The following is a 19,932-nucleotide window of genomic DNA, read 5'->3' as shown; positions in this document are numbered from 1 at the left end:
TAGGGAGGACACTTTACCCAAAGGGCCACCAGTCTAATGATTCTTTGACTTGAGTAAACAAGATCTAAAAATAATGGACAAACATGAGATAACTAATATTTTCCAAAATTTGTTGTTGTGTGCCAGGCTTGTATAGCTCCCTATTGACCTCTACTCTGTGAGCGAAATTTGCCCATATGTAATGCATACATGTGTGTCAATACTCACAATACCCTATGATGAAGGCACTCCTACTAAACCCAACAGATGAACCCAGATAGTCAATCTCCAAAGCCCACACTCCTCTTATTGCCTTCTAACTGGGATGGAATGATCCCAGAGAAGTCAAATATATTTTTTTTAATGAAAACTTCCTTCTTCCTTCCTTTCTTAATGACAGGAAGTATATATGTGTATATTTTAAAATGTATGTAAATGTAATATTTTAAATATTATTTCAAATAAAGATACCCTAAATGTCATTCAAATGTTATGAATGACATTAATTCAGTAATACTGGCATTTGGATTAAAGCAGAACTACACTTAAAAAGTCACTGTTTTATACAAATGTCATAGATTTCTCTGGACTATAAAATTATAATAAAATTGATAAATGAATACACATGATCATTTCTCTAGAGATGGATTCTACTTAAGCTAGGTAGACACAAAATGAAATGGCCAATATTTACCCAATTTGGAAAGGTATTTAAGAAAGGTGTATTTAAAGATACTCATTAATTCTTAATTTGGGTTATAAATGTTGAGCGAGAAAACCTTATCACAAATCAGCAGGTACATGATATCTACATGACTTACCACTGGTGATACTAGCCTTAATCACTTGGGTAAAGTGGTGTTTGCCAGGTTTCTTCATTGTAAAGTTACGTATTTTTTTCTTTCCAAACTCTAACTTTGGATGTGAATCACTAAGTCCAGTCCACATCCAAGGAATGTTTTGTTTACTATTTATTTTGAAAACATTTCAAACTTCTGAGAAGGATACAAAGCAGTGTGATAAACCCACACATACATTTCATCTAGATTCATCACTGATAGCATTTCCCATATATACCTTATTAATTTCTTTCTCTTGCTCCATCTACAAAATACATATTACTGCTATTCAAATTATTATTCTTTTCACTGAACCATTCGCGGGTAAATCGTAGACAACGTAATCCTCTATCCCAAGAATTTCAGCATGTAGTCTAAGAACAAGGAGTGCTTCCATAACCCATAGTCAAGGAATTCTTTCATGATCAATGTAATGATCAATTTCAGGAACTTTAACATTAATGAAATACTGTTGTCGAATATGTAGCCCAGCATTTCTGCTTTTGTCTGTGATGGAGTATCTGGTACTAGCTCTCTTGTCTTAGCTATAAGATTAGACACAATGTCTGAGGCAAGTATTTTCAGACATTGGAGAATAAGCAACACAAGGCAGAGCAGGCAATGCAAGACTGCAATCCATCCCTGAAGGCAGGGAAATATAAGAGGTGAACCTCATGAAGAACATGATTCCCTGCCTGGGGAAAATTTCCTGATTGCAGTGTAGTGATCTGGAATCCAAGCAGAGAAGGGCAGTCCCTCTGAGCTGCAGAGGAAAAGATCAGAGTCTGGGACAAATGAAGCACTGGAATCTGAAAGGCAAGGCCCCCGAGAGGCAGGAGCTTTGCAATTTATATAAATATAATCATGAGTTAATACTGATACTTCAAATTCTGATCCAGTATCATTAGGCTTTCCCTGGTCTTCTCCTATTTCATATCTCTGGCTCTCTTCTAGAAACTCAGCGTGAGAGCAGACTGGCAAGGTGAGTCACCATTGTCACTGTCAAGCCTCCTGGCTGAGGAAAAGCTTGCCAGCAGTAAAGTGAGCAGAAGGAGGGACGTGGAGGAACAACACTGTGTGAAACTCTGAGAACTAATAACATAAAACTAAAAAAATAATGGATTTGGTGAGAGACTGCACCCAACATCAACAGAAATTTAGGGGGTAGACAATAGCATACTTGCCTCCTGAGAGCTCCAACCATTATATTCTGTAACCAAAATGCCAAGTTATTTAACTGTAGTTTTATTTTTCAATCAATTAAATAATGACCTCTCACTGCAGCCTCTTCATTCCTAAGCTCTTTATGTTGATTCATTTCTTGGTTGTCTGGTGTCCATCTTTCAGTAGTTCTTTCGAGGAGGGCTCATGGGTTTGTTTTCCCTTGAGTCAATGATTCTCAACCTTGGCTGCCTATTGCAATGACCTTGAGAGGATGTGAGAAACTACTGACTTGGGCTATTATTCCAGACCAATTCAATCAGGTTCTCTAAGAGTATGATCCATGCAACAGTATTTTTTAAAAATCTCAGATGGTTCTAATGTGCAGAAAAGTGAATATTTCCAATCTCAGAGAAATTACATTAACATGCTCTCCTGGGAGAGGTGGGGGAGAAAAAAGGCCAAAGGAAGCTGTAAACAAGGGTCAAGGGAATCACCTGGGTTGAGTGAGAATCACTACTTTATTCCTTCAGATTTGAGAATTTGTTGTCTCTATACTATAGACTCCTTGGGTGGGCCTTTAACAATTGTATCACACTTTTGTTTCCTCAGAATCTAAGATGTATGGGAATCACCTAAAAATCTGGCCACATACAGACTCTGATCAGTAGATATGAAATGGCACTGAGATTCTGCATTGCTCATAAGCTCCTAAGTGATACCAATGCTGCTGGTTCATGAATCACACTTCTGAATAGTAAAGGTATAAGCCTTACTCCTGTGTCTTCTGTACAGAATATTGCTATGGAAGAATCTAGAGTTATCTCAACTTAACTTTTCCCCCACTTTTGGGTGGCTGGATTCTTCTTCCTGGATGTCCATGTGATTCTCTTTTCAATCTTTGAAATCCAGATTTAGTTCTGTCACACGTATTAACAAAGTAGAGAATAAAGATTCCCACACTGACATTGCATTTGTTTCTGAGCTTTTGTTTGTTTTAGTGCCTGTGAGGCCCAAAACCACATCAGTTCCAACTCTTCCTGAGGATTTCCCATAGGATTGGCACAATACCTGGCCTGCATAGTAACTGAGATTTCTGTTTCCCCTTTCACACATTCATTCCTACAATAAAATAATCATCAGTTGACGTAACTGGAATTAGTTTGTTCCTTGCAACCAAATGAAATTTCTTAAAACAATTAGACCATAGATTTTAAAATATACAATATAAAAATAAAGATTGCATGAAATCCTATGTCAAAAAACAACATAAATGCAAAAAACAAAAACAAAAACAAAAACAAAACGTACTTACAATAATGGCTGGTAAGAAGGGGGTCAAGGGCAGAGAAGTTTTCCTAATTTCAATGTGTTTCTTAAAGGTCATGATTAATTGACATAATAAATAAGAAAAAAGATAATAAAGTTATAGTGTCAAAAAAGAAAGGGAAGAGAAACTAAAAGTTAAAATGTGATGCTAAAGGATTCTGAAAGACTTACAACCAATTAAAAGCTGAAAACTGAGAAATAAGAAAATCTTAAAGAAACAATAAGGCAAGATTTTAAACCAGGAGGATTATAAAAACTCGTAAGACAAAAGTACAACATCGGCTATAAAATAAGCTGAAGGAAGGTTAGAGAAAGAAAATAAAATTCAAAAGGAAACGAGAAGGTTAAAGTAGTTTCTAAAATTAAAATAAAAATGAAGTCAGTTCTAAAATAATTGTAAATGGATAAAACTCAAAATAAGAAAAGACTGAAAGCCAACAGCTTAATAAGGAAGATATAAAATAGGATATGAGATACTTGTTTACAACATGAGAGTGGGATTAAAGAGAAATATAATTAGATGATTTACATAAATATACCACCAGAATATTTATAAAATTAAAAGGTGGCAAGTTAGAGGAAAAGAGAAGAGAAAAACTGTTTTTGAAATGTAACAAGGAGTAAGAAGTCTTGATGCTTATTGTCTTTCCCCAAGAAACACTCTGCTGGTGAAGCAGTGGTGTCTTCAGGTGGAACCTTAGGGGACAGAGAGCAATGTGAGACCTTGGTCACGGAGGCTTCCCCTTTGCTCCCCTCAGCGAGTGCCAAAGGAGAGCCTCACCAGCAGTAATCAGAGAAGACAGATAGGAGGTATTAATACAGCAAACTCACAGCTGGATGGCACCAACGTGACCCAGGAGAAACTCCCTCGCCTGCCAGCTACGTTCCCTCCTGGATTATCTCCTCCAAATTTAGCCCACGTTCAGAGTCAGGGGAAACTACTTTCTCTAGATGAACCACCTACAAAGCATCAGGTGTCGGCAGCAGTCTTACGCCTCTAGACAATTGTTTAGGAACTGTGGTACGGCCCCCTGATAAAAAAAAAAAAAAAAGGAATTTATTTAATATATGTTTAGTGGGCATCTGCCCTGTCCCTAGTAGTTTGCTAGGTTCCAGGAATACAATGATGAGTTAGTAACAGAACTCCCTTAACAGAGATCCAGACTCACTGCACGGAAAGGATGGCAGAGCTTTAAAAAATAGTTTTGATGTGCTACCGCTGATGCAAATAGAAGGGCTGGCTCTGAGTAGGAGGGCCACCTTACCCTCTGCAGTGGTAGGAAGGGAAGTGAGGGTGTGGGAGGGTGTGGGTAGGTAAGTAGGAAGAGTAGAGAGTTTGGGGATATTATGCTGGATCGGCTGAATTCTCTTGATCAAGTGGGGGTTTTCCTGAGAGTCTGGAGGCAAGCAGAGGCCTTGAGGTAAATGGGAGACAGAGGTCTGGGAGGGTCATTAAAGAAACTCAAGAAGGAGCTAAGAACAAGTAAACAGTCTGACACACAGCAGCCAGGGCCAAGCGCCAAGTGGAGGCTGGAGGTGGTGCCAGCATGAGTGACGGGGGTGTGGGTGACCAGCTGTGGGAGACAAACACAATTACTTACAAGAAAATGTGAAGAGTCCCAGTGTGACAGGGTAATTTATTGAGACATTAATCTGTGTCTACTGTCATTGCATTTTCCCCTCTACCTATGTTCAAGAATGACTTCGGGGCTATTTGTGTCAGGGACGTTTGGGGTTAAATGCTTGAAGGAAAGCCTCCTGCCAGGCTTCTTCTAAAACAGAGGTCTTGAAGTGACCTTCTCCAGACTAATACTTTTACAGGTATGCCTCATTTGTAATGAACAGTGTTTCTGAAGTTTTTAAAAAATAGTTGGAAACATTTGAAAGTAGATTTTACCTTAAAATGTAGATTCCAGCCTCTCCTGGAAAAACCGGATGACCTGGCAATGCTAGGCAGCATTTTCATCTGATAACAATTAGTTGGAACTGAGTAATGTCTGCCTCTTTTAAGAGGTTACAACCCCAGTTCCCTGGGGTCCCTTCGGTTCCCTATGGTCTTACACTTAGCCAACATGACTAATGTAGGTTAACTGCCTGTCTCTAGAACCTCTCTCAAGTTGGAGGGATGTTAGGAGGAAGAAGTAGAGGAAGAAGCATTAAGGCCTGTGGGGTCGCAGTTCTTCACTTTCCTTAGTGTGTCAAAGACACAGAGGAGAATGGGGACCCAATGCTCCTAAGGTGTAGCTCACCCATCCTTGGCAAAGATTCCTACCTAGAAAGACCCAGAGAAGCTAGGGATACCAGGCAGCATGCAGGGACATGACAGTTATCTAGGACAGTCTGAAAATAAAGGGGTTCTTCCTCTGTAATCATGGTATCCCAGGTCCTTGTGAAATCCCGAAGTGGGTAGGAGTAGGAGAGCTCACAGTGACAGGATTGTTTTCCACCAGCCTTTGGGGAGGTGGCTTGAAGTTTCAACTAATGACAGAAAACAAGAACACACATTACTTCTTGCACACACACACACGTTTGTAAAATAAGATTTTAAACACCCAAGTGGAGATTTAAAGAAAGGGCTAAGAGAACAGAAAGCAAAGGAGTGGGTGAGGTTAAGTTTTGACTACCATAGTTTTGGAAGTTTTCACAGAGGAGATTTAATTTGAGCTGTGTGTTGAAGCATGAGTAGGAGGCCTCCAAATAAAGGCTATTCTACTCAAAGACAAACATTTGAGAGTAGAAAGCATATTCGGGGACCCGTGGTAGTTGAGTGCAGCTAGGGCACTAGATGCCCATTTCTGGTTGGGGAAAACAGGAGAGGAGCTAGAATAAAGGGGGGTGAAACGAGAAGGGAAGGTTTAAGCCTTCATGCCTGCTTCCTGTAGTGGGGAGTCCCTGGTATAGGATTTCCTGGCAGTGTGGCCTGTGCATGGGGAAAGGAAGACTGGACAAAGGCCACTGAGCAGATTCTTGCAATAATGCAGGTGAGAGATGATAAAGCTTGGAACTAGAACAGTGATTGTGGGAATGGAGAGGAGGATTTGGATTTCAACAGCCATTTATTGAGTGCTTACTGTGTGCCAGGTATTGTGCTTGGTGCTGAGCACACACTGATAAATAGATGATACTAGCTCTTGCCTTGAAGACGCTCATTCACCAAGGAACAAAGGTTACCACACCTGGAAGAGCCAGTGAAGAGCTAAAGCATCCGGGATCATCAAGCCCTAGTCATATGTGTTGTGTATTCCATCATGGGTGGAATTCAGAGGCTCTCACTCAGTTCTACACAGGTTCAAGAGCTATCTGAGAGCTGAGATACACCCTGTTTTGAAATTTACTCCTTCTACTACAGGGCTATTGTAGCTTGTTCTCTTTGACTCAGGAGATGGAGAAGTTATCAGAATATATTTTAATTTCAAAGAAGGTATTTCAGTTAAGCAAATAATTTTTTAACACAATAAATTGCAATCATTTAGAATAAGATTAAATTGAGATTAATTATCTTGTTAGGGGAACTCAATTAATGCTTTAATGCTGTATCTTAATGCTTTAATAACATATGTTATCATTTTGTTGTGACAAATTCAATCAGCTTCCAGACCACACTCTTTTCCCATTTACAATTATAGGACATTAACTGCCTTTGACTCCTTGCTGACATCTCCATGGCACACAGTACCTGGAACATAGCAGGTGCTTAGTAAGTGTTGGGAAAATGGATTCATAATATGAAAAGACACTTTGAGAGGGCCTGTGCTATGGTCTTTGGTGAGACAATCAAGCTAAAGCACTTGCCAGAGATGTTCACTCATTCATCCAGCAAATATTTATTGAGAATTGATACATGTTTATTTATAAAAGGCAAATAGTTACCTATTTACTGCCAGGTACCATTCTTGGCAATGGACAAACAGGAATGAACAAAACAAAGTCCCTGTTCATTCTAATGAGACAGACAAGCAATAAACAAATTACGTGTGTGTGTGTGTGTTGTGTGTAGACACATATACCAGTATGCACACACACTATGTCAGGGGTGATACACACTGTGGAAAAAAAAGTAGAATAAAAGTAAAGAATGCTAGGGGGAACTGGTATTTTATATATTGCCTTTGGGCTGCTCAGATAGGGCCTCTCTCAAGAAGTGGCATTTGAACAGAGATCTATAAAAAGGTGGGGGTTGGGGGGCTGGAATTAGCTATCCAGACATCTGGGGCTGAATGTTTAAGGCAGATGGATGAGCAAGTACAAATATTCTGGGTAAGGATCAAACTTACCCTCTTAGAAGGCTAGACAAGTATGGATCCAAAGGGGGTGGGAGAAGGGGAAAAGAAATAGGAGAAAGGATATGGGCACTGATGAGACAGGAGATGTAGTCCTTTCACCTGGCAAGTGCCAAGTGAAAAAGAATCCGGTGCAGAGGGGTATTGATCACTGGTTGTAGCAATAATAATCGATTGGCAAGTGCCTTACAACTTGTGAGGCTTTATTACAGGTTTTGAGCACCATGATGGGTGATGAATTTGTCAGTATGGATCACTGCTATATCCCCAATGCTTGGCACATAGTGAGAGCTCAATATAAATTTGTTGACTGCATATTTGACGTCTATCTTTGCTTTTTAAACTTTCTGGATATTATTAATAACTAAGCTGTCCAGGACATTATTCATACATATTATTAAAAAGCGGACAACAATGAAGTCGTCTTGTGCTTTGTGAATGTCTGTTAGCTTATAGCAGTCTGTCTCCAGGGTGGCACTAACCCTTTCCACCTGACGGTACACAACCGCTCTATGATGTCTTTGCAAATACTGGCACCTGACCTGTCCAAATATTACTGGCAACGTTGGAGATCGCTTTCCATCACAAGACCAAAAACATAGTTGCAGGAGGTAATGGTGCTTCCCTACTTTTGTTACACTGCTGGGTATTCTCGGTTATCTAAAGGGCATCATGAATTCCAAATTCCTCCACGCTAATTACTGATATTAGATCATTTACAAGCATGCATGTTTCTAGGAGTTTTACAAAAATCAAATATGGTGATCACTTCGAAAAGTGAGTGTGAGATTTGATCATTTTTTCTGAATCGACTTGTAAATATTTTTTAATTAAAAAAAAAACCTCTTTCAGCCACTGACTACATTAATTTCCTTCACTTTACTGCACCATGCAGAATCCGTTACTGCCACAAAATCACTTACTTTAAACCTTTCATAGAAAGTCCCAATAAATTTTATCATAACTAAATCCCCTAGTTAATCAGTGGGAATTCAATTTGTAAAACTGAGACTACTGAAAGCTACAACGACTCCACCAGCCGGTAACATCGACGCCGGGTTTGCTCAGGTCTCCCACCGACCGCCCGGGGTTTCTCCAGGAGGACGTGGCCCTGGGACCAGGGCAGGACGGGGTCTGGCCCCAGACCCGGCGCCGCAGGGTGTGTCAGCCACCTCCCTCCCCCATCCCCGTCCCCCTCTCCCGACCTGTCACTTCCCCCGGCCAGCCCAGGCTTGAAGTCTCCGCCCCAAGGCCCTCCCTAGGCGGCTGTCGACCTTCCTCTAACCCGCGCCCAGAAAGGCACGGAAACTGCTGTGTCAGAACGGTTCGAGGAGCCCGGAGTCAGAGCCAGCTTTAATTCGGGAGGAATGACTACCTAGGGCCGGCCCGCTCAGACTCAGCAGGGAAGACTGTGTCGCAGCTGTTGGGAGGGTGCGTCCTCAACCCCACCCGGCCGCCCCGCCCGCGGCCCCGCGAGCCCTCCACCCCGCCAGCCAGCTGGCCGCCCGCTCCCGGAGGCCGCGTCTAGGCGGTGGTGGGCGCGGGGTCCAGAGCGCACGCGCGGAAAGTCGCGAGCAGGCGCCTCCCCGCCCCCGCCCCGCCCCCTCTCACGTGCCGCGCAGCGTGCGCCCGGGCATGTGCGGACACACGTGACAGCGCCGCGTCCGGCTCCTGCTCCTTTACCCCGCACGGCTGTACTTTGAACCCCGGCGTGGGAGGGGGAAGGGGGGGTGGGGAAGGAAAGCCGGCCGGGAGGGGACGGGAGGGGGAGGCCGGCCTCCGGGAGAATGATATCATCGTCAGATTTATCGCTAGGCAACCTAAGAATGCTTCTCTCTTTCCAATCCTAGGGCTCCTTGAAGATCTCAAGGCTGATGATATTATTCCCCCCTCCCCTCCCCGCTTTAATTCTCCACCAAGAAGCGCTCGTAGGGAGATTTAAGGAGCTGGAGTTGGCTTACCAGTGTTTAAATGAGTGCGTTTCATACAGACCTCAGAAATGGCTCCTTCATCGCGCCCACATTGCTCTCCAGGGATGCAGGCGTATAGTCCGGTTTCTTCACCTGTTGGGTCACGTGCGGATCACCCAGCTGCGTTATAGCTCCGCAGATGAGTTTCGTTCAACATAATACATACTCGAAAACCGAGCCCTGTTTAAGGTAGTATGGAAAGAGAAGCCAGTGTCTTTAAAGTGTCGTATTATAAAGGAATTTTCTGATTACCCTAAGTAACAGAAAGTCTGCAGGAACAGGATCCAGGGTGGAGTTCCCCTGTGAAAACTACTTTGTTTTTTCTTTGTTTTTTTTTTTTTTTTCTTTTTAGGGTTTATTCAGTTTTCAGAGACAGAGCGTGAGCGGGGGAGGGGCAGAGAGAGAGGGAGACACAGAATCTGAAACAGGCTCCAGCCTGGGAGCTGTCAGCACAGAGCCGGTCGTGGGCCGAACTCAGGACTGCGAGATCATGACCTGAGCTGAAGTCGCAGGCTTAACCGACTGAGCCACCCAGGCGCCCCATGGAAACTAATTTTCTAAACGCAATACTGAACCTGTAAAGCTGCATGTGGAATCAAAGTTTACTACAGGAATGTGTGGTGGATACTGAATACCTCGTTGTGAAACATTTGATATTCTAGGTATACACATGTGCATAGCAATATGTAAAAGGCTTCAAATTGAAACTGTAGCTAAAGTTTACAACATCCTAAAAATACCCCATGTAAAAACTGTAGCAAATCGCCCTCTTTCCTGCTTCCTCAAATCTAAATGTTCCTTTTGTCCAGATTCGTAGTTTGCTTTGATCCCTTCTTCCATGGAGAATCTTTAGAGTTCAACCAGACCACGTAGGTAGGAGGCGTAGGGGCAAAGGTGGAGCGCTCACCAGATCATGTGGGGACTTCCAAACAAAGGAGGGCACATTTCTGGATGTCTCCAAATTTAGTAGACAGAAAAACTGTATGGTTCTTTGTAGAGGACCTTGACTATTGTGTCTCCAGAATTTCTCTATCTTCAATTATTGCATGCTCTACTCCATGTTTTGGGAAGGGGTTGTCTGGCCATCTTTCCTTCTCCACCACCAACTATATATTCTTGCCTGTTAGGACCTCACGTGGACTAGCTCCACTCATGTCATGAGCAAAAGTCAGGCTTTCCCCTCCTCATTACTATTGCTATGGGGTAATAGCTTAAAGAGCAGTGGACTCAGAACCAAAAAATCTGGTTCCAGTCCTCATTCTGCTACTTACTGAGCTACATGACCTAGGACTAGTTGTTTGCCTCAGCTTCCTCCTGGATGTTTTGAAAAATAGACCTAAGGAATCCTTGTTTCCCTTTAGGACTCCTCTCTATCTCTCTCATTTCCCCCTCTCCGGTGCTGAGTGGAGAACATGGATCATCACGCCCTTACGTGAAGGGAAAGAAGTCACCCTTAGTTTCTTCTGTAAGAAAGATCAACGGTTGAGGTGAGACAGAGGCTGCTTGTGAGGTACTAGGTTTTTACCCCTCTGCTGCATTAGAGATTATCATGCAATGAATGTTCTCTTTTGCAGTAGGAAATGTTATGACCACTCAGTCCCAGCTCATGGTTCAGGTCCTCAAGAGGAGATGATGGTGAGAGAGTACAGCAGTCAGGTTCTAAAGAGACTAAGAAATTAGGAAATCCTTGCTCAGACCTTAGTCAAGTATAGCCAATTAAACTCCTGGTACTCAGCACAGGACCAGAGTATATCAGAACCTTCTTGGAGAGAGCCCCATGGACTCATTCACCTGCTCGTTCTGTGAAAACCAGCTACTACTACTCTAGGCTGTCTCAGACTTACTCAGATGAAGGTAGCAATCATCACCCCCTAGTATTCACCTCTTTATAGCACCTACTATGTTGCATTAAGTTCTTTTAGTGTTGGTTTGTCACTCCCACTAGACTTTGAGATCTTCAGAGATTATTAATCTTTGATTCTCCTGCACTGTCACAGCACCTTACATATAGTAGGGTCAAACCAGATGCCTGTATCCCCAGGCCCACCGTTTGTTCAATCTATAGGCTCACTGAGATAAGGAGTGTGTTGCAATCAGTAGGAAGTCTGAAACCTCTTACCAGAAGCTCTCCAATGGGTGTGTCTAAGTTCAGAGGCAGCATCTGGGCCCACACACCTCCCTGCCAGTTCCCCAGAATGTTTTTGCTGGATGTGCCACTCAAGATTTCTAAAACCCAGAGGTGGGGGTGATTACACAGCAGAAGCAGGGCCAGGGTCATCCATGAATCAAAATGCTGAATCAGTTTTTACTAATGACCCTTGGTGCTCTACTCCTATCAGTCTGAGAGAAAAATGTTCATCAGATAAAATAATTTGTTTCTGGCATGAAAATGTCATTATTTTGTGGTTAGCTGTGGAATAAAGCCATTAGCAAGCTGCTTTTTTACTTAATAAGATGATCAAAAAATATATAAAATATCTGAGGGCTTTTGCATAAGTGTTCTGATAGGAACATTGCCAAGAATGTGAAAAGTAAAAGAAATGAAGAAAAAAGCATTAGGGGAGAAACATGTTACTGATTCTATAAGCTCACACAGTTTAGAAAAGTGGTCCTAGGTACTTCTGTTAGAGCCTATTTATTCTAATTTTAGGCACATTTCAAATGGGTGTGGTTTTTGTCGAATGGTTTCCCAGGTCTCAGTAAGTCAGAGATAGCAAATTAGATAAGAGTTAGAGGCAAGGACTCTGACACATCAAGAAGTGACAGCTGGCAGCCTGATCGTGAGTAAAGAGATTGACAAACCTATAAAAAGCAGATATAAGAACTCAGAAAGTATTTAGTGCAGATGCTAATACTCCCAGATGACATGCATAGTGCAAAAGTGGTATTTATAAGGTTGACCCTGAATTATGGAGAATGGATAACTATGGATAGGGTATTTATTTCTAAGACGTGTATAAGACAGTATAGAGGACCTGTGTAATATCTTTTAGGAAGCTTTTCACTAAAATGTTAAGGAAAAAAAGAAAAGATAAACGAATAAACTTAAACATAGAACCTTCAGTTTTCTGAATCATTGTTTCATGGGGCACGTGTCATTCCTTGAAGCCAGATAAATTGGGTATCACTAAGTTCATAATTTTAAAATATCAACTTTGAAAAAGGTATAGTTTTACATTTGTTTGGAGTTTTCAATATGGTAATCACTGAAGTAGGGAAAGAAACCCAATTTTAAGACAAATGTCCAACTCCTTTCTAGGAGCCTATTTTTAAGCACATGCTGCACATGCTTTTTAGTATAAATCTCATCCTAATCACAAGAAATATGTGATAATTTTCCTTGTCAATCTCCTATTAAATTATGTGAAAAACTAGAACTTACATTGGACTTTAACATGCACTGTATATCCATTTTGAACTTACATAAAACAACACAGAACAGTAAGTATTGATCTGAGGGTCCAATAGATTTTGTTTAACGAGAAAAACATCAGATTGAAGTAAAATACTATTATCACAATAGTACAGCCAGGTTTTGGCATTATAACAGCCTTAATTGGTTCACGAGGCCTCTGTTCATTTCTCTTTAAAGGAAAAGGCCTTAGTCTGTTTGCCCAGCCTTGTCTTCCAAGGATCTCAACCGGCAATCACCTTCCATGGAGAGGTTCAAAATTGACCTGTGACATATTCAGAAATTGGCTGAGGCCTTCTTTTACATACTTTTGAACCAATCTCAGTTGATGAGCAATAACCAAACTTATGGCCTGCATGGCCAATAACAGTGAACTAAATGAAAAATAATTTTCACAATGATAGGAACTAAAACTCCAGTCATACTTTAAATAGCTATTAAAATGTAGTTTCTAGTGCCTTAGCTCTTTGTCGGGGGAAAGGCCACTTATCAATTCAATATGAAGTTTGCTGAGAAATACATATGTACATAAAATTAAGTGGCATAATACTATATGTATAAAAGCATTACTAACTCAAGATTCATGTCTGTCTTAGACTGAAAAATCACATATACTACAAAACATTTTGGGTAAAATTTCACCACTGCAGGTACAGGACCATCCTTGGTAAATTATTACTGGAGTCATTACTCTAGTGTTTTAATTCATAAAATAAATCAATTACGAAAATAATTTTCAGATGCCATATAGACAATATTATTGTGCAGCTGTCCTCACTAACTTTATATTACCATATAAGTATATAGACATTTGGACTAAATAACTGACCTATAAAATCTGGCCCAACCCTAAGGTTTTTTACTCTATTATACCAAAATTATACAAATGCAAAAACATTTTACTGTTCTCTGATTTACTCTGCATCATTTTTGGTTCTGAAAGTAGTATGATTACAATAGGACATTAAAATCTAGCTCAAAATATTTAAAATGCTACTTTATCCCATTATTCTGGTATAGACAATATCTTTCTAAAGTTCGATAAATTATGGTGCTCAAAAATCCTACCTGGTTTCCTAATGGTCATTTTTATTTCCTTTGTTCTTGTGGTTTATTTAAGATGGTTCACGAATGCTACCCAGTCAATTTCAGTTTATGTGGTTGAAGATACTTCCAGTGGGAGGTAGTTTACTGACTGGGGGGATAAAATAGTTCAGGCCTCTTGCGATACCTCCAGCTAGCAGTTTGATCTTAGGAGGATATATGATATCTTTGGGCTTCATTTCCCTCAGATTATAAAATGCAGGGGGCTGGACAAACTGATCTCTGAGATTCCTTTGACTCCACATTCAATGACTTGGAGTTTCTTTGCCGTAAGTCAGCAGAGGGAGCACTTTTTCTACATCTCATAAATTTTGACTATTCTTTCAACACCTTTCAAAAATCAAAGGGTTTGTGAAGAACATTACTGAAACTAAAAATTGACAATCCTTCACACAGTTTATAGTAAATCACAAATTTGATTATGAATTTGAGACAAGTCTAAAGATAATTATTTCTTTTCCTTGAATTCTATGATGAAGTTCCACAGTAAAATTATTTTATAAAGATTAAAGAGCTAAAAATATATGGAGAAATTAAGCTCTCCTATATGACAGTGTGTTTATACCGGAGAAACACCAGGCCTATCTGGTGTCAAGATGAGAAATGAAAAATACATCAATCGTAAAAACATTAGCAAATTGGGTCTGACATCAACAGACCACGCAAGTGATTGGTAGGTTTTTCTTTTGCACTTTTCATTGAGATACACTGGAAATAAGTAGGTAGACACAGCAAGAGCCTGGAGGCTTGCAAGAAATTGGAAACGTGTGATATCAAGCCAATGACAAAGTTCTTTATCTTAGAACATTAATAGCTTTCATCCCTAAATTCATAGATATCTTAAAACTAATTGAGCAGTATGTCTTTTTAATTATTAGACAATCTCATGTCGTATATTAAAGTTTTTATTCCTTAGTAAGAATTTTAAAATCACAAAATAGTGTGGCAATATTTAGGTAATAGAATTTATGGAGTGCTGAAAATACTAGAATATAAAGATAATTTCTAGTTTATCTTCACATACTAAAACTTTCTAAACCAGCTGGTTTCTTGCAGACAGTATTTATTTTTTTTAATAATTTAAGACAGCATAAGCTTGTACCAAGCATAAGCATTGTAACAAAAGTGCAACTTTTCAGCAAATCCTCCCCAAAAGATATTTAACTCAAAATATCATTAGCACATAGTTTCTCCCTACAAAAATAGCATGTCAGACATCATTAATTGGATGTATTAACAACTATGTACATAAGAGCCACCTTGTAGGCTAAGAGTTTAACGTTGTTTAAACACAGCGTTTGAGGCAAACAGTAGCAACAGCAGCAGCAAATGCACCAAACTGACTAAAAGACCCAGATATTTTCTTCACTTATAGTCAGACTGTTGTGTCTCACCCCTTACATAACATTCAAGTGAGATTTCTCACAGTGCTACCTTGGCAACAAACTAAAAATATCTAGACAAGGTCTTGGTTTAAGCCTTATTAAAAAAAGCTTTTCTTTGTGATTATCTGGTATCTGGTTTGGTCTCCAGAAAATACATAGACTTGGAGATAGGAAGGCCACACAGGGCTTCATTCCACATCTTTACAGCATTTCCACTCAAAACTGACCAGTTTAATGCTTTTCTCCACTTTTGTTATTTAACAGAAAGAATATAGGATAAATCATCTTGGACTTGTTTTCTTTTTTGTTTTTAAGTTCAGTGCACATTCCTTTTTTTTTTTTTTTTACAGCAATATTCTAAAAACTTAGGAACCTGATGGATTAAATAATGACAAGGTGGGATAAGATGCAATATATATATCTATATATATCTATATATATACACATATGTGTTTGTATATATCTATAGATAGATAGATACAGATATATAGATATAGATATATATATGAAATTAAGACAAGTCAATTGATTCACGGTCAATTTCTCAATAAAGTGCTAGTAAATGTACCAAGAATGATTCCGGCCTTCCTCATCCATCTCCTTCCCTGACTTAGTTCTGACAATGGCCCAACTCCGTGTCTCTTTAAACAAGAGCAAGTTACTAGGGGATACCATTCAAACCACTTCAGAATAGGTTGCAACGCAAGTGACTGCATCCTCACTTCTTCCTCTTTGAAAAATATATACCTTTTAAAAAGCTGAACATTATAAAATACTGAAGAGTAAATTCAGTTCTAAAAGGTCCTGTTTGTGGAAAGCCTCCTGAAGCAGGCAGGACACAAATGAGGCAGGCAGATAACAACTGCCTAGCTGCCTTTCAGGTCAACTCCTGGGCCACCTTGCTCCTCCCCTGGTTCAATTAGCTCACCCACACAGCAGACCCTTCTCACTTCCTCCAGAATTAGGTTCTGTATTTTAAAAAACAATGGAACATGGCCTAAAGGAAGGCAAAACTTATTTGGGGGGAAATTCTTTAAAGAATAAAGTATCAATACCGCAGAGGATCTTTTAGAGCCGGTGGGGGAAGAAAAGGATGTTAGTGTGCGGAGGGTGGGGTGGTGAGGGATGAGCAAAACAGGAACTCCAAATGTACACAAAACACCTGTGTTGTTGTTGTTTTAAAAGCCTGTCGTGCATCTATTACACTTCCTCCCTTAAAAACGTTAAGGGTGTTTTAACTTATTAATATTATTATTCCGCGTGAACCCTCGTCCTGTCTAAGAAAGAGGGCGAGGATTCAGGGGGTCTCCTTTCCTGGCTGGGAGGGATCTTCCTGAGCAGAGCTCTCCGGGTTCCCGGGCTCACGGGCGCCAGCGAAGGACAGGTGGGTGCGGCCGTGCGGGTGCGGGGGGTGCAGCGCCCCAGGGGGCGCCACCTCGTGCGGCAGGAGGGTCGCGGCGGCGGCGCCGGCCTTCTCGGGAGGGGGCGACAACACCGAGGACAGGCAGGGGAAGGCGGCGGCGGCGGCGGCTGCAGCGGCGGCGGCGGCGGCGGCTGCCGGCGCGGGGATGCCGGGGTACAGTAGTGGGAACGGGGCGGCGGCCGCCGCAGGATACAGGTACTTCTCCAGGCCGCTCTTGTCCAGGAAGGGCTGCACGTAGGCGGCGGCCGCCGAAGGCGAGAGGAAGTAGAAGGGCAGGCAGAAGGGGGCCGCGGCGGCCGCGGCGGCCGCGGGCTGCGCGAAGGGCGCGCCCCCGCCTCCGCCGAAAGCCACCAGCGAGCTGAGCAGGGCGGCGTCGGGTCTCAGCAGCGCTGCCGCGGCGGCCGGGTCGGGCCCCAGGAGCGCGGCCGCCGCCGCCGCCGCGCCGCCCCCCAGGCCGCCGCCGCCGCGGGAATCCAGCTTCATCCTCTTGGGCGCCGGCGAGTCCTCCCCGGGGGGCTCCTGCTTGATAGTGACGCGGCTCGCCCCGGCGCCTTTGCCCTTCTCGCGGTCCGGCCGAGCCTCGGCCTCGCCGCCGTAGCCGCTGTCGGTGTCCGTGTCGTTCTCGGCGGCGAGCTCGGCGCTGGGCTGAGTCCGCTGGATGACCGGGACGCAGTGGGCGAGGGGCTCAAGCTTCTGCCCGGCGCGCTCCAGGCAGGGGGCGGCCGCAGACCCTGCGGGGGCGGCGGCCGAGGGCGCGCCAGTGCCTTTGCTCAGAGGAACCTGTTGAGTCAACAGCTGAGGGGTGGGCAAGAACTGGGTGGCCACGGCGTGCAAGTGGTTGATCAGCTGGACACACCGCTGCTCCCTGGGCGTCCAGCTCTCAAACCGGGAGAGGTATTGCAAGACTTCTTTGGCGCATGTTTGAAATCCGGAGTGGAACGCATCCAAGTCGGACTGAATGGGCGATTTCAGAGATCGCTCCCCTAGGATGAGGAAGGGGTGGGGGTGGGGGCAGAGGAATGGAGGCAAGAAGAAAAATACCGACGTTAAAACATCTGCTTATCACGTGGGCCCTACATTGACTAAAGTGATCTCGGTTTTTCCTCTGTATTCGGGTGATATAATCCACTGGTTGCCGGGCGGGGGGGGGGGGAGGGAGCAGGGGGGCGCTCTACTCCCAGCTGAAAAACCAAAGTGGAGAGCGCAACCGCCACTTTAAATAAAAATCTGAGTTCTGCTGAAAGCCTCTAGGATGCTTCGGGAAATGGGCACTTTCCAATGAAGGGAAAGTATAAGCAATTTAACAAATGAGACTGCGCCCATGGGCCCAAGGAAGGAGGAGGGGGTGGGGGAAGAATCCTAACACTGCCCCTCTGTGGGCTACCCGGCTTCATCAGGGTGGGTTGGCCTCCCTGAACTGACTTACCATTCTGTAAAGCAATTATCTTCTGATGCTGCTGCTCGGTTAAGGCTGTTAAAGCTTTTAAGTGTTTCAAAGTTAATTCCAATACTACGGCTTTCTCCAGATGCCCCAGAGTCTGCAGTGGTGCAAAAAAGAAAGGGGGCACTTTGGTTACTTAAAAACACACATTTGGCTCAATCGGCTCTCCACTCAGCACAGCAACTTAAGCAAACACTTTGAAAGAAGTACTATTCCTATACTTCTTAAGCTTTCCAGAAGACGAGTTATAAATGATTTCTTGCCTTCAGTTGTGAGCACCTACTCTTGAGTTTGTGGGAAACTCTACACTACAGCCCAAGTCGTAAGGCATATGATATTTACATTTATTCTTGTGTCTCTGGGAGTAGTACCAAGCTATTAACACGCCCTTGGAGAGCAGCAAAGAATGAAAATGTACATCTTACTGTCAACTTCAGATGTTCAGGCAGTAAATCTTTCAGCTGAGCAATGCATTCATTAATTCGATCTCTTCTTTTCTTTTCTATTAATCTGTGCGGTAATTTGTAGGTATCCTTAATATACGACAATCATGGAAAAGAGAAAACAATAAGCTAAACATTTATTGGATAAAACAATACCCCTCCCCAAAACCCCCATATTATGTGATAAACTATGCCAAGAAAGCTTTTCCTTTGGACTGTTCTGAAATGCAATTTGAATTCAGGTATGATGTTTAATCTCCCCCTGAGAGTATCCAGCAAACCACTTAAAATTCACAGTTGGGGAAGCTCAAGGGCTGGAATATATTTGCGGGCAGAGCTTCGCTGTGAAATCAATGGCCCTAATTAACTATCCAGGCAGGTTATGGGGAAACATCGGAAACTTACACTTACCTTGCTATCGTCTCGCTTCATGCTCCTTTTGGGCTTACACATATACAAAGAGGAATAGTCCAGTCTGCAAAACAGAAATCAGCATCAGGCACCCATTCGGGGAGGGGCACTGCCGTTGCCCGCTCCATACCACTTTCTGGAGAAGGAAAAAAAAAAAAAAATCAAACTGAAGCCTAGACAGATATTCGCAAGGGTGCGTGCACCTTACCCTATAAAATCTCTATGTTCCAGTAACTGTCTCTCTTGCAAATGAGGAATTCCTTCGTCCATGTTCAACCGCTGTCCGTTTCCTCTGTTTCGTTTTTTGGGGTTCTGTTTTATAATCTGTGGGACGATAGCTTTGGGAGATCTTGGGGGGATCTGTGCGTCTCCAGTCTCTCTCTCTCTCTCCCTTCTTCAGTGCAGTGTTGAAAGTGTGAAGCAGTTGGTTCCCCCCCCCTCCCACCGCGCTCGCTCTCTCGCACACACGCACACACACGCACGCACACTCGCGTCGGCCCCACTGCGCTGGTAGTTTGCTCTCACTCCGGGCAGTGTTTGGCCACAGGGCACGCGCGTCGCCGGCCAGACCAGCACCCAGCTCACGTGCGGAACGTACCATCCGCGGTCCAGCCCGGAGGGGGGCGGGGGAGGAGGGGCCGGGCCGGGGCGGGGGGGTGTCGGGAGCAGGCTGCGAGGGAGGGCGAACGGCAGGAGGGGGCGGGGACACCTGATCAGGGCCACCGGAAAGGAAAAACAACTTCAGCCAAGCTATT

General features: G+C 43.0%; 1 protein-coding gene and 1 long non-coding RNA gene across 2 annotated transcripts; one reads left to right on the top strand and one right to left on the bottom strand.

The window, feature by feature from the left end:
• Positions 1 to 8,712: 8,712 nt before the first annotated feature.
• On the top strand, positions 8,713 to 12,621 carry LOC147579260 (uncharacterized). The gene is made up of 2 exons (XR_015253717.1): positions 8,713 to 9,019; positions 9,439 to 12,621. It is a non-coding gene; the product is annotated as an uncharacterized LOC147579260 (long non-coding RNA).
• A 2,342-nt stretch (positions 12,622 to 14,963) lies between these two features.
• BHLHE41 (basic helix-loop-helix family member e41) lies at positions 14,964 to 19,763 on the bottom strand. Its single transcript, XM_086713804.1, has 5 exons — positions 19,386 to 19,763; positions 19,178 to 19,241; positions 18,749 to 18,856; positions 18,309 to 18,420; positions 14,964 to 17,865 (listed from the first exon to the last, which is right to left on the bottom strand). Exons 1-5 carry the CDS (start codon positions 19,445 to 19,447, stop codon positions 16,757 to 16,759), a joined length of 1,455 nt encoding a protein of 484 aa, XP_086569930.1. The 5' UTR covers positions 19,448 to 19,763; the 3' UTR covers positions 14,964 to 16,756.
• Between the last annotated feature and the right edge of the window lie 169 nt (positions 19,764 to 19,932).

The sequence above is a fragment of the Puma concolor genome, chromosome B4 (genome assembly GCF_028749965.1).
Source record: "Puma concolor isolate L17-30 chromosome B4, mPumCon1.1.hap2, whole genome shotgun sequence".
NCBI classification, from domain to species: domain Eukaryota; kingdom Metazoa; phylum Chordata; class Mammalia; order Carnivora; family Felidae; genus Puma; species Puma concolor.
This window is presented reverse-complemented; position numbering and strand designations above follow the sequence as displayed.